Here is a 14,026-nt window from a genome sequence, read left to right as displayed (position 1 = left end):
TTGACTGGCCCCTGCTGGGCCACATCTCAGCCCTGCCCTGCTGCAGGCTCCCCCACCCTTTCCACAAAGCACTGTGGCCCCACAGGCAGAGAGCACCCGGAGTGGGCTTGGTTACCTTTCTTGTTTTTCTCCTTGGTGACCACGGTCATGGCCATGGTGCTGGGGGGCACCAGCTCCCCGGTGCTGGGGATGCGGCTGACCTGGAGCGAGCGGAAGTTGCTCTTGAGGGTGTTCTTGATACCCGTCTCCCGCTTGTCACCCTCCTTCTTCCTCTCCGGCCCTTGGGTTGTCCAGTAATCCACCTGCAGGCCCATCACCTCCACACCAGGGCTCGGAGACCTGGGCAACAGGGGCAGCACATGGAGCACACAGGTGGTGCCCCTGCTCCCCTGCCCCCGGCTGAGGGGGCCTGGTTTCCTTACCCAGCTCCCGAGAGGTTGCTGCAGACGGACGGGGAAGGAGGCGGGGTGCAGATGGTCTCCTTGCCATAGGGAATAGATATACTGGGGGTTGGTGTTGAGCTCAGCAGGGAGGGGGTGCAGACTGTGGCATCATCCGAGTCCACTGGGGAGGAAAAGCGTGGGTTTGAGGGTCTGGGAGACACAAAGAGCCTCCCGCCTGTGGAAAAGAGAGCTGGGCATTGCCAGGGACTCACCGGAGGCACTGAAAGACTGCTCCACCAGGCCCACCTTCACCACCTGCAAGGAGAAACCAGAGGACACCCAGCATCAGCAGGACTGTGCACTGCACCTCTCCCCTCAGCCCCTGCTGGCCCCTCAACTCACTCACCCCCACAAAGGGGACAAACTTCTGGCAGGAGTCCTCGTCGGGGCTGCAGAAGGAAGAGAGTCTGGTCAGGGTCTGGGTGTGCTGAGCACCGACTGCTGTGTGACTGCTGACCTTGTGCCCAGGCAGCCCTGCACTGCAGGGCTCACTGCTGGCTCACACCCACTAGGACCATCTCCTCTGCCCTCCCTCCCATGAGGCCCCCTGTCCCCCACATGGCAGCACAGGGCACACTACACAAGGAGGCAAGGAGTTGTCCCCTCCAGTGCTGGGAAAGGGCTTGCATGCGGGAGGGCAGCCCTGCCCCTCTGTGGGGTCACGGCTCCTCTGCACAGCAAGAGGGACGGATGGACGCACATGGGGAAAGGCAGGGAGGGGCCAGGCAGCGGCACAGCAAGCACAAGCCAATACCTGATATAAAAATCAAAATAGAGACTTCTCTTCCTTGGGTGCCAGAAACCAAGAGAAGGGAGAGGTGAGAGTGCAGCTGGAACACGAGCATCAAACCCCGGACAGCACAGTACCAGCTTGCAGCCCCACCCAGCCCATCCCAGCCCTGGTAGCTGGCTCCCACCACTGGGGCTGTCACAGTCACAGCTACTGGAGGGGCCAAGCACACCAGGAGGTGGCAGGGAACGGTGCTGAGGGACCCCAGCTCCCCTCAGCACCACGCTGCTCCTCACTGCAACACAGGGCCTCACTCACTTGTCCCGTGTCCCTCATTCCTGTCCTGGGCACGTCCCAGAGCGGGGCCGCATGAGGGAGGACAGGCACCCTGGGGCCACACTCACCTCTTCTGCTTGTAGGTCAGCATGGCCTCGGAGATGGGCAGCTGGTGAGAGAGGCTGGCTCCGGCGATGAACTGGGCAACACGGCCTGCTATGTCCACAGTGTCTGTGGGCACAAAGAGCCATGAGGACCTCCATGGCAGCTGGGCTGTGCCTCAGGGCACTGCTGGCGCCAGCCTGCCCCGCTCCTCACCTGCAGTGGGAGGCTCAGCCCTGCTGAACAGCTCCCGCCACGCCGTGTCCAGGAAGAGAGTGCTGTATTTGTTATCCACCGAAGCCAGGTACTTGGCCAGAGGGTGAGAGCCTGCAGGGGAGAAGGGCAGCGTTGGCTGCAGGCAGGGGAGTCTGGGGAGCAGGGAGAGGACAGCCTGGGGCTGGGCTCCTCGTGGCTCTCACCCAGTGGCACGAGCAGGAAGCGAAGGTAGTTGAGCCAGTCGGATGTCTTGCTGGCCAGCTGCTCCACAAAGAAACGGAGGACAACGCTCAGGTAGCTCTGGTCCCCTGCCACCACCACCTTCACCGGGGGAGGCATATGGGAGTTACAGTTACAGCTGCCAAAGGGAGAGGAAAAGGAGACCCTGAGGGATGTGCAGTGGCTCAGCAGGTGGGCCAGGGAACACAGTCTGCCAGGCCAGCTGACAAAAACCCATTGCTGAGAACATCCAGCTTGGTGTGCACTGCCATGGGCAAAAGCAGTCCTGGGACCCCTCACTCTCCCCAGGGTGTACACCTGTCCACAACCCCTAACGAGCCCTGGGGAGCCAGGGCCATGCCCAGCCCCTCTCTGAAGCCATCCAGTGCCACCAGGCTGAGCCCAAGCTGTACTCACAATCGCTGGATGCGGGAGACAGTGGTGTTGAAGGCTGCCTGGATGTCTGCCACGGAGCACGTGGATACAACCAACTGCTTGTGCGCCTGGAGCTGCTCACTCACGTACTGCCAAGGAGAGAACTCAGGTTAAGGCACCCTGGAACGTGGCTGTGCTGGCCAGCACTAGCCCATGCCTGCCCTGAGCCCTGTACCCCCAGGTTACAGCTGAGATGCCTGTCCCCCCCTGTGCCATGCAGGGAGGCTGAAACCACCAGGTGACTCACAGCTGCATCCTGAGCATCCCTGCTCCTCCCAGCTCTGCTCTAGGGACCAGCCAGCCCCTTGCCCTCACCTTTGAGCACAGCAGCCACCACCCGTCCCATGGCAAGGGCAAAACTGTCCCAAGAACCAGGCTGTATTCCTTGAAATAAGCAGTTTGGCCCAGGGACCCTCTGATTTAAGTTCTGCATCCCACAGCAGGGCCCTGCTCCAGGCTCACTCTGGCTCTGCTCATTCCCTGCTCTTGCTCTCTCCCACTGTGGCACTCCAAAATCCTTCTGTCTCTTCAGGTGTCTGCATGCAGTTCAATAGTGGTAAAATAAGCAGCCAAGATGGACAAGGAGGCTGATTTTGGGAGTGGGCACTGACTCTTTTTTCCCTATCCCAGGACAAGTGGGACAACCAAAAATGCATGGCCTGAGTCAAGACTTCACCACCCCTCACTAAGCCCTTTCTTCTGTCTCAAAATTTTCCAGCACCCTTTTCTGGATGCCAGATGTAGCTGCAGGATCCTGAAGGGGTCTCACAGGTGTTTTATCTAACTGCATGTTTACACACATGGACATTTCCTTGCTCACCTTTGGCTTTAGAGCTCCAGCTATGGGGGAGGCAAGTGTTTGTCAGGGACTGGGCCTGTCCTCACAGCCCACCCTGCTCTGATGATGGAGTTCATTCTCCCTGGGAGTGGCAGGTGACACTTCCATCTCTCAGTGGGAAATACCTCTGCTGCTTCCCAGGGCCTCATGCCCACAGAGGAAGGGAGCTCTTTGCCAGGGAATCCAAGCTCTGACCCATGGGAGCCAGGAGCAAACAATGAGGGCCTAAGGCACAGTCTGCTAGCCAGCCTTTCTGGGACTGATCATGTCGTGAGGATGCAGTGATGCTGTGCGATGGAGAAGACACACCTGACTCTTGCGTATGTGACTCAGCACCCTGCAAATGCACTGAAGGAAGTGCCACGCTGGGGGAGAAGAGGGCACAGCTTGTGCCAGTTTCCCTGGGATGCCCTGCTATGACTGGGAGAACCCACCCTGCTTACAGCTCCCATCACACCCACTCACCTGCCCCTGCCACTCAGCAACATTGACCAGCACGATGCTCTCGGGGAGCTGCTCGTCTGAGACCAGGATCTGGTTCAGCTGATCGTAAACAGACTTTCGAGGCACCTGGGACAGCAGCACCACAAAGGTTAACCAACCCCACTCAGCCACCCTGGACACCACCCAGGGCTGAAGGCCTGGCAGCTCTTGGATGAGCAACCTCCAAGTGGGCTCACCTGGGTGTTATGCCATGAGTCTGGAGAGCTCTCACTGTCCAGGCTGCTGGCACGGCCACCTTGTACCTTGGAGCTCTGCCTGTCCTTCACGGAGGTGCTGCGGGGACGCCACAGCTGCTTGCTCTCTGCCTTGCTGTGAAGGAGAAGCAAAACTGTTGAGGAAATCTCATTTCCACCAACCCCATCCGAGCTCAGGGAGCCAGTGTGAGCTTGCTCAGCCCTGGCAGGGGGCACACAGCTGCCTTACCTGGGGGACACGGCACTGGGGAGCTCGGTTTTGCTCCCAGAGCCCAGCTGGGGCAGTCTGTCCATGCTGCCCTCCCTCATGGCAGCCTCTGTGGGGGTCAGCCGGGAACAGGACTCGTCTGATGTCAGCTCCTGAGGGCCACACACAGTCACTTCACACACACTGCTCTCCTAGCTCCAACAAGGAGCAGCCCTGCACCCATGGGTGCCCATCATCAAGAGAAGCCTAGTGGCCCTTCCAGAGAGCCAAGGCTGCAGGGTCCATGTCCTGCAAACCCTAACACTCCTTCAATTTTTGCTGCTCTCCAGCACAATCTACTCGTCTTCCTAGCACTGCTCCCAGCCTGGTGGGCACCCCTGGTACTCCAGAAAACAAGCTGGGCTTTGAAAGAGCTCCACATCCCACAGCCGGGACTCACCACTGCAGGGACCTCCGTTCCTTGCTCCTCCTGCGATCGCTGTGCTCCTGGCTTCCGCTGCTCTGCCTCGTCCTGGGGGACAGGGAATGGGGTCAGAGCAGGATGGAGCACCCTGTGCAGGGCAGCTGCCAGTGAGTGACCCGTGCCTGGCCTCACAGAACACAAGCTCCCACAGGGGAGCCCCAGGGCATCTCTGGGAGCGGCCCCAGAGGATGGCCCCCATCGCTACCTGCCTGCCTGTGCTGGGAAGAAGAGGAGGAAAGAAGGAAAGGAGCAGCCCCAGGCAGGAGCTGTGGTCTCAGAGCGCTGTGGGGGTGCTGGGCTGGCTGGGGAGGGACAGGGGCAGGAGGTGGTGGTGGAGGTGGAGGTGTAACTCACAGGGCTGCCCGACTCTTGATCCTGCCCTTTCTGGCTGTGCAGACTGCCGATCTCAGTCTGGGAACCAGAATGAGAGACTCCCTCAAAGAAACGCCTGCAGAGAAACAGACAGACGAACGGACGGACAGACAGACAGACGGGAGAGAAAAAGGCAGGAATAAGAGAGGAACAAAGTCACCATGACCCCAGCACACCCCCACCAGCCTGTCCCAAGCACAGAGCTCTGTGGAGAGGTCCTCAGAGGGACACAGGGCCTGACAGCCACGTGTGTGGGTGATGCACAGCTGAGGAGCAGAGCTGTCAGCGGTGCCCCTGGGACCTTGGGAGCTCAGGGCAGGGGCTCCTGGTGCCTTCTGCCTCAGGTGATCCCCTACCCCTGAAGGGCAGGTGAGGAGCTGCCACTCTGCCCCAGCTCACTGGTATACAGTCTCTGTTAACACCTCAATTTCAGAGTGCCTCTAAACCTCTCTGCTTCCGCAGAGCTTCCACAGACTTCTGCTGCCTTCCCTTCTGCTTCCCCTTTTACAGGGATTGCTCCTTGTCTCTGCCTGCTGCTGCTGCACACTTCCAACTGCAGCATTCTCCTTCCCTTTCCCAAGGCTCTGAAGATCTCAGTATTGCACACAGAATCACAGGTAGCACAATTTGCCAAGTTTTTGGTCTCTGAGCTGACATTTTGGTAGAGTTGCATAGTGCAGCTCCTAGTCCTGTTTTCACATCACCATAGTTCACACAGGAACATTCCTGGGGAAGCCAGGACAGTCTACACCACTACAGTGCAAGCTTCCACCTTTGCTTACCCTTTTTCCACACATGATTTCTTTGCCAAGGATCCTTTTCACAGCCTGTGGGCTGCTCCAAGACCACTCTTTAGGAAACAAGTGGAGTCTATCACTGGGATCTCACTTGCCAGTTTTCCCAGAACCTTTACAGCAACCAGAATCCACCTGCAATGTGTGACTTTGCTGCAGGAGATCAGAGCTAGATTCCCTCTAAGCTTTGTGTATGTGCTCATTAACTCCCACTTCTCCTGATGTGCACAGTGTGCAGATAGGACCATGAGGCTGCAGGTTTCCAGGGATGGCCACTGAGGCATAAGATATAGAGAAGTTCCTCTGTTAGCACTCTATCAGAGTATCTTTCCATTGTTTTCTACTTTTCTCATCAGGATTTACCTGCAGATTCCTGCAGGATATCTCCTCTGAACATCCCGCCTGCTCCTTTTATTTTCCTTTAGCTTCCTCATTTGTATGTATGTTGTGCCAGGCACAACAGTGTGTGTCAGGTTTTAGTGCTCCTGAAAGGACATTCCACCTCTGTAAATAAATGATGGCTCCTGCACAGAGCAGCTCTTCAGCAGCAGTGTTTACACACTGGCTGGGAAAAGTCAAGGCTTGATTTTCCCCTCACTGGCTCTGTGACCAGGTTGCTTCAGGTTTAGAGTCACAATTGTGCCCTAGTGGGACATCTTCTCCAGGCCACACACTGGTATAAAAATTATATCTCCTTTTTCCCAACATATTTCCTCTGTCTCTTCCCTTCCATCCTCTGCTACAAAATCTCAGGCATTGTCACCACTCTGTGCAGTCATTACTCTACACTTGCCTTTCCCAGCCAGAAATTCAGCCCATAGAGATTACATTAGTAACTTAAGAGTCAGACCAGAAAAACATGTAGGTTTTCTGATAGATCACCCCTCAATCAGCATCTCTTCCATACTCCTCTATCCTGTCCCAAGTGATCCCACCAGAATGTGACATACCCCTTTATCTTCATTCCCTCCTTTTTCTTAGACACTGGATGTGTCTAGATTATATTATACTTCCTCTGGCTTTCAACACTCCATTTAAATCAGGCTGTCTCCCCTTCCCCATGAAAGCTGTGTTTGTTTGTGCCCTCTCTCACTTGCAATTCAGAAGCTTTCACCCCTCAAGGACATCACATTAAGCACAGAGCCCTTTTGCAATTTCCTGCTCTGCAGTTTAAGGCTCTCCTCCTGCAGGCATGACTGAGATTTAGGTGAAATCCCTCTGCACAGCCTCTTTCTGTTCTAAATTAATTTAGCCCCCCTTGTCTCATCCATTTTCCCAGTCATCTATGAAGATATTTGCTTATTCACCTTTAACCTTCAACCAACAGGTCTGACTTGAGGTCCTGTAAGAGCCTCAGTTCCAGCTCCAGACTGGAGCAGGAGCAAACTGGAGCTGTGTGATCCCTGGCTGATCAAAAGGATCAGCTCTCAGCACCACTGGCCCAACCCAGGGCACCAGCCCCTTCCCACTGCTGAGGGCTGCACACCATCAGTGGCCTCCTTGCTTCACACAGATGTTTACAGTGTCCAGCAAGGCTGTCCATGACAAGAAATCCAACATGTACAGGCTGGGTTGGAATTTACCCCCTGAGAAGGCTACATAGCACTTAGGAACCATGAAGTCTACATGAAACACCTTGACAGACAGCTTCCACATCTCCTTAGAAAAAATACACTCCCAGAATTTTGTGAAGTATTCCCTTGTGAATTCAAGGGATACACATTCAGCACTGCCAGAAACTGAGGCACCAGAGACCAAATCAAGCCAGGGACACTTTAGGATGGGACACTTTGGGATGTCCTTCCAGGAACAGCACCAAACACTTCAGGAATACTGTAATGTTATGGGTACCAGCACAAACCAGCACTCACTCTGGAAAGCTGTTCCAGTGATCAGATGTTTGCAAGTAGGCACTTGCAGAACCAGGGTGGAGGTCTGTCTTTACATTTAAATATTTTCAATAGACTTTTCTTACAGTTTCACATAGTCTACACACATAAACCACTATGTGACCACAGAAAGACTTTCCTTTTTCTCCCACAGCACCTTGGTCTCCTTTGAGGAGAGACCATGTGAAATTCCTTTTGGAGTCCAAGCAGATAATTTAAGCAGCTTGCCCATGTGCCTGCTGTCTCCCTCACAATAACTTGTGGGCTTTTGGAAAACACAACTTCTATCATGCTCCTGTTTTTTCCCAAGTGGCCTATGGGTTCCAAAATCCAGCAGAATTTAATTTCAGTTTGCCTGTGGCAAATCATGCCTGCTATTCCTGCTAAGTACCTTCAGTGGGGATACCAACCAAATAATATTTTTAATCTATATATACATGGGAAGATTTTTTTGATTTACTTTTTGGTTGGGTTTTTTTTACATGGCAGGGGAGTTGACACTAGATGATCTTTCAGGTCCCTTCCAACCCAGGCCATTCTATAATCCTATAATCTATATATAAAACCATAGAAACAACAATGCCAAGTGAGCTTGGTTTGACTACAAGTGCACTATGACACAGCCAAGTAGAAAGACAACAAAAGACAACTTTTCACAAAAAGACAGCACAAAAGCCATGAGCAGAGAGGCCAGGTGAGCACAGATGACATGGAGCAAAGCCTGGTTTCCCTGCAGGATCCTGGAGACCCCTGTGCTGAGTCAGCAGTTCTTGGCAGAGCAAGTCCCCAGTGCCTGGGGATGGGGTGAGGAGCAGCACTGCTGGTTGCCAATCACATCTCCACACAGGGTGGGAACACAGCATGCACATCTCACAGGGACTGGCCCAAGCAGCCACAAAGGGCTCAAAAGACAGGCATGCTTCAGTGTGGAGAGCCCAGAGAACACCAGGATTGTTGGCAGAAAGGCATGAGAGCTGGGAGCAGCTGGAGCTTAGATCAAATAGGGCTCTACCAGCAGATCAGTGTCAGATGCTGGGCTGCCAGAAAAATGAGACTAAATGTGAAGGAAATCAGATTTAATGGACAGTTTTAATTGAGGAGCCAGAAGTGCCAATAGCAGATGGCAATGGGAGTGGAGACAAGACAATGCTGGCATTAGCCCAAGCAGCAGAAAGGTGTTGGAGACCATTTCTCCAGGTCCCACAGGCTGTGCTGCTGGCCAGGGACTCCCTGCCACCCTTACCTCAGAGTGGGCTTGGGTGTGCTGTGCACACTCTCATTGTCCTCCATCTCTGGGCCACTGTCACTGTTGTTGCACTCTTCCAGGCTGTCATAGAGCAAGCCCAGGTCTTCTTCCACCTCCTGGGTCTGGTCTACAGGGTCAGAGTCCAGGACCTGTGGGACCAAGCCCAGAGAGCAGTGAGGAGACATGGAGTTCCATGTACAAGCTGCCTGTCAGCCACGAGGCACACCATGGCACTGTTCCCACCTCAGAGAGGCAAATCCAGTGACATTGTCATTGGGCCAAAGGAGGGTGCCATGACATCCAGAGGAGTCTCAGACACCCATCACACTTGCTGGCAGTTAGGACACCTGGGAGAACCTTCACTGGCTGTGCACACACTTAGCCTGGGCTGTCAGCCAAGAGAAGCCATGCACAGGCTGATGTTAGGCTGCAGTCAGTCTAACTGGACAGGACTGGCCCTGCAATGCCAGCTCCTGGTGCAGAGTCAGCACTCTTCTTCCCTGGGCACCTTTCCCCAACAGGAAGGTGCTTTTTGAATTGAGCACAAGGCCCACAGCTGCTTTCTTGAGGCAGAAGGCTTTGGAAAAGCCATGTCCCAGTCTCTGCCATGTCTCACACCACATTTGGCACATCCCTGAGCTCACAAACCCTGTGCTCCCAGTGAGTGGGAACCTGCACATCTGCAGGTGACATTGCCAGATGGGGCAGCTTTCCTGTTTCTTACCTCTTCTGTCACTCTGAACCTCCTCAGCAAAGCCACAAATTTCTGCTTGAAGTTTGGTTGCTAAAACAAAAGAAAGGAAGAAAAAAAGATCAGCAAAACCACCAAAGCACATTCCAAGCTAACATACAGGCCATGGTTATTCTCTCTAACATGCTGTCCAGAGGTCCAAGGTCAGCTATGATTGCTCTCTCTCTCTCTAAATTTGCTGTAGGACTTGGAACTACCTCTGAACTCCACAAGAAGCCACAGTCTGGGCATGAGGGAGGATGCAAGGATTCATACTTTCTCTGCTACAGGCTGAATTAGCACTTCATTTAAATCCTGTTTCTCCCCAGACCACCTGGTTGAACCATACTGCATTCAAGCAAGAAAAGATGGGGAACAAACTCAGGAAGAAGGTGCCCAGGGATCTGCAGGGCTGAAGTCAACAGGGATGAGAAATTTGGAGAGGAAGGGTCTGGCAGAGCAGCTCCTCCTTTCTGCAGACATGCAGAGGAGCTGCTAATAGTTCAGCTTTGCTTGTGCTCACCCTCCTCTTCCTCAAGAAAGGAAGGAGACCATGTGACAGCAGCAAGTCAAAACTCTGCTGCACACAGATCACCTCTGATACAAAGCCAGGCTGAACACAGTACAGACCATGAACTGGGATACAGCTCTGAGCAACAAGCCAGCTCATTAATGGCAAGAGTTTTGCTCCTTCTCAGAGCCAAGGGCCTTCTCCACTGCTCTGCACCAGTGTCAGCATCTCCCCAACACCCCTCACTGCCTTCAGAGAGGGGAGAAAGTGAATCCCTTCCATCCCTTTGATCATGCTGTAAATGCTGATGTTACTCTGCCAATTGATGTGGTTCGGCTCATTTTCCTCCTGGACTTCTTGGTTTTCCTCAAGTCATCCTCTTCATCAAACAGATCCTGCAGGCAAAAAGTCACAGTACATTAGAACAACTGTGTTCATGGAGCAGCACCTCCTAAAATTTTCCTGACTCACATTTGCCCTCCATTTTGAAAAGCTTTGATTCACTCTGCTCCCAAAATCTTGTCTTTTTCTGCTACCTCTCTCTATGGAGCTCCTTCTCTCTCCTTAGCACTGTTCCCCTTCAGACATTCTTCCCCAGGCCTCTTCAGAGAAGAATGTATCAGCAAGATAGGAGGAGACACAGCCTCCTCAGGACCCATGTGTTGTTCTCCTGCTCTCCCCTCTCCAGAGTTAGCTCAGAGAGCACAGGAATCACAAAGAAACATTTTTTCCAGGGATTAGCCTTAACAATATGCACAACTCCCAGGGACACGGACTCCTGCTGTATTAACCCAGCATGATGGGACAGGTAATCTGGAGGACCCTTGTGAGAGACTGAAATGATAATGGTGATAATGGTTAATGACTTGAACAAATGGCCATTTGTCATTAACCAAAAGCAGCAGGTGTGCTTTGCTGAGGCCCAGCAAACAGAAGGGGAGGAGGAAGAGAATTTTTGGATGTGTGGTGGAGAAGCCTCTGATCTGCCTAAGAACAGCCTAGGTGCAGAGGGGTGAGTACCCATCACCAGAGATTGACCAGGACAAACCAACTTCAGTTTAGCAACAAGCTGGGTTTTGAGCCAGATAAAGGAAGAGGCCACAAGAGGCCCTGCTGGACAGGATAATGCTTTTCATCAGACCAATATCCTCCCTTACACAACTGGCTCAGGTGTAAAACTTCCTCCCCCATCTCCCCCTCCCTTAGGCCTGAAGGTATTCATCCCTTCTGATGTGGCATAACTGGCTCAACTGCACTGAAATGAGAGAGAGCTTTCACATCTTAGAAGGTGCCAAACTATCAAAGACCACCCCCCTACCCACCCCAAGCACCCCCAGACTCATTCCTGAGGACTGCACATAAACCACAGTGTTACATTAGACAGTGTAAAAGTCCCCACTCCAGTGGAGGTACCTGGGCATTCCCACCTAAACTTGAATGCACATGAACCACTGAACTCCCTGTTTGAGGCTTCCCCCAGCAAGACTATGACCATCACTTCAACCAAGCAATAATCAAATCTGAATCCACAGATGGTGATGTCTTCTCCCTCCACTATCTACTCTTATTGTGTCTTTAGCTCTCTCTCTTTCTGTTGTATTTTCTGAAGTGGTATCTTTATACTTTTATACTGTTGTATTACTGTGGGTAATAATAACCAAAATGGCCACATAGCTCCTTCCCATTGCAACCAAGTTGCTCTGAAATAAACCTGTCATATGGATATGTATTTATAAACACTGGTCATCCAGTGTTGCTTCACTCTGATCTGCCCCAAAAACCCCAGTTATCCTCAGACCACAACAAGTCTGAGCAGGGGTTTGTCCCTGTGCTTTATCAGCACACTTCCACAAGGTTTTCCATGGCCTTGAGTACAGCACAGCAAACAGCAGTGACACATCTCATCACAGGGCTGGGATGGCTCTGCCACCTCTGACCATTTTCAGAACTACTTCTTCCTAAAATCCCTGTTCTCTCTCAGACAGTGAGGAGTCTCTGACCTGGTGTCACGGGGAGAAGGGAGAAAATCATGGTGCAAGATGGAGAGAGCTCAGCAGGGGTTTTCTGCTGCAGACCAGACAGCTCCAGAGACAGACAGATGAGCTCTATGGCTCTCCAAAGCCCCTTGCCTCACAATGGACTTGACAGCAGCCCGCTGCTGTCAACCTTCTTTTTGCTGTGAGGTATTACAGCTCTCAGCCTTCTGAAACAATGCCAAATGTTTACAAGGGGATGAGAGGGCTCAGGATGATCAAGAACCTCAATATCTGACTCTTGCCCCAGAAACAGGACCAGGACATAAGGCATCTTGCCAGGCCTCCCTTACCTGACCCTGCACAGCATCATCACTGGCTTCCTGCTCTGAGGAGAAGCTGTCATCCTCTTCTTCAGAGTAGTTATCAATGTCTGGGGAGCGATCTGAAAGCAGACAGTGCAAGTGCCCCAGCTCAGCATGGTGCCTGTCATGGCTCCAGGGAAAGCACTGGCAGTGCTGGGGACACACTGTGTTACCCAAATGTGTCCCCAATGTCTGCCTGCAGCTCGGAGCACTGAACACACCTGAAGCTTTGATTTTAGGACCTGAGGGGACATTCCCATCCTCATGGTCGATGGGCTGGCTGGACAGAGAGTAGATGCTGATTTCAGCCACTCGAATGTTCACATCCTTCATGTTGCTGTGGAGGCCCAGGAGCTGCCCACCATCTGTTGGGTGCTGCATGACCTAGACAGACAGACAAGCTCCATGACAGGGTGACACAATGGCAGCTGGCAGCCCACCCTCTCTATATTAGAGCCAGCCAACAAGGCAGAACTCTCACAGCAATGAGACTCTGCCCAGAGCTGGCACAGGAGGCCGTGTGGGACTCCCCCCTGCTCCCAGCACGCTGTACCTCAGCCATGTTGATGATTCCCACTGCCAGGGTCTTGTAGCCCAGGATGGTGCGGTTCTTGTACCTCTTCCTCCGCTGCAGCATGATCTGCAGCTTGTTGCCATCCCTCTTGAGGAAGTGTGGGTACTGGGCAAGGGAAACACACAGAAAAGGGCAGCATGAGGGCAAGGCTCAGCACGACACACAGGTAGAAAACTCTTCTTCAGTGCTGGTGTACAACAGGATCTGACCTGCTGAGCTTTGAGGTGCCCCTCTCAAAGGCCACCTGCACCTACCCATCATCCTCCAAACCCCAATGCCCAGCAAACAATCCCTGGAGCAATGGAGCAGCTGGCCAACCACAGCAGGCTCCTCCACAGAGGCTGTGCCTTTCACACTTAGCCCCAAGGCTGTGCTTGCTGAAAAATGCCAGGTAAGGGAGCCCAAGGGAGCGGGTACCTGCAGAGAGAAGGTCAGCTCCAGCTCAGTCTCCATCAGGCCCCCAGGTGGGAGGATGTATTCATTTGACCTCAGGACTCGCTTTGAACCCTGGAATGAGATTGACAGACACACACACTGAGCTCAACCACAGACTCCTCTGCATCACACACACAAGACAATGGTGATCACAGTCCACAAGGAAAGAGAGAATGCCTTGACTCTGTTCTGTTCCACCTTGCAGAGCCACCTTTCACAGGCCTATCAACACTCTGCAAAAGCCTGCAGCACCCCCTGAGCTGCCAGAGGCCCCTTCTCCTTGCCCACCTGCCAGGGAGCAGCTGCTCTTCACAAGCCTGCCCTGCCTAATCTGGCTCTCTGCACCTGGAGGGACACTCCCACAGACAACTTTTATGAAAAATCCTTTCCTTAGGATTTTTCCTCTTGAGAAGCTGAGAGACCTCAGGAACAAAATGTAAACATTGATTATCTGCTGCTGTGGAATGCAACAGGTGCATCTGTGATTGGCCCATGTTGGATGTTTGTAA

General features: G+C 53.2%; 1 protein-coding gene across 2 annotated transcripts in view; it reads right to left on the bottom strand.

Moving 5' to 3' along the window:
* The window catches only part of LOC128946581 (phosphofurin acidic cluster sorting protein 1-like), a 54,934-nt gene that overhangs the window by 1,118 nt on the left and 39,790 nt on the right, over positions 1-14,026 (bottom strand). The window contains exons 3-23 of one of the 2 annotated variants that reach the window (XM_054290471.1): positions 13,500-13,589; positions 13,062-13,187; positions 12,730-12,892; positions 12,497-12,588; positions 10,485-10,565; positions 9,654-9,713; positions 8,927-9,078; positions 4,983-5,076; positions 4,605-4,676; positions 4,187-4,317; positions 3,940-4,072; positions 3,725-3,829; positions 2,404-2,510; positions 1,971-2,125; positions 1,768-1,878; positions 1,578-1,680; positions 1,198-1,230; positions 790-832; positions 656-698; positions 423-564; positions 116-339 (exon numbers count right to left, since the gene is read on the bottom strand). In XM_054290471.1, coding sequence (XP_054146446.1) covers positions 116-339; positions 423-564; positions 656-698; positions 790-832; positions 1,198-1,230; positions 1,578-1,680; positions 1,768-1,878; positions 1,971-2,125; positions 2,404-2,510; positions 3,725-3,829; positions 3,940-4,072; positions 4,187-4,317; positions 4,605-4,676; positions 4,983-5,076; positions 8,927-9,078; positions 9,654-9,713; positions 10,485-10,565; positions 12,497-12,588; positions 12,730-12,892; positions 13,062-13,187; positions 13,500-13,589 — 2,260 coding nt within the window. The remainder of the gene's footprint in view (positions 1-115; positions 340-422; positions 565-655; positions 699-789; positions 833-1,197; positions 1,231-1,577; positions 1,681-1,767; positions 1,879-1,970; positions 2,126-2,403; positions 2,511-3,724; positions 3,830-3,939; positions 4,073-4,186; positions 4,318-4,604; positions 4,677-4,982; positions 5,077-8,926; positions 9,079-9,653; positions 9,714-10,484; positions 10,566-12,496; positions 12,589-12,729; positions 12,893-13,061; positions 13,188-13,499; positions 13,590-14,026) is intronic. The other variant, XM_054290472.1, reaches the window with a different exon arrangement.

Source organism: Melozone crissalis, unplaced genomic scaffold (assembly GCF_028551555.1).
Source record: "Melozone crissalis strain CALT ecotype California unplaced genomic scaffold, PUWL_Pcris_2 ptg000081l_1, whole genome shotgun sequence".
Lineage (NCBI taxonomy): Eukaryota > Metazoa > Chordata > Aves > Passeriformes > Passerellidae > Melozone > Melozone crissalis.
Note: the sequence above shows the minus strand (reverse complement) of the source record. Positions and strands in the feature narration are given on the sequence as shown.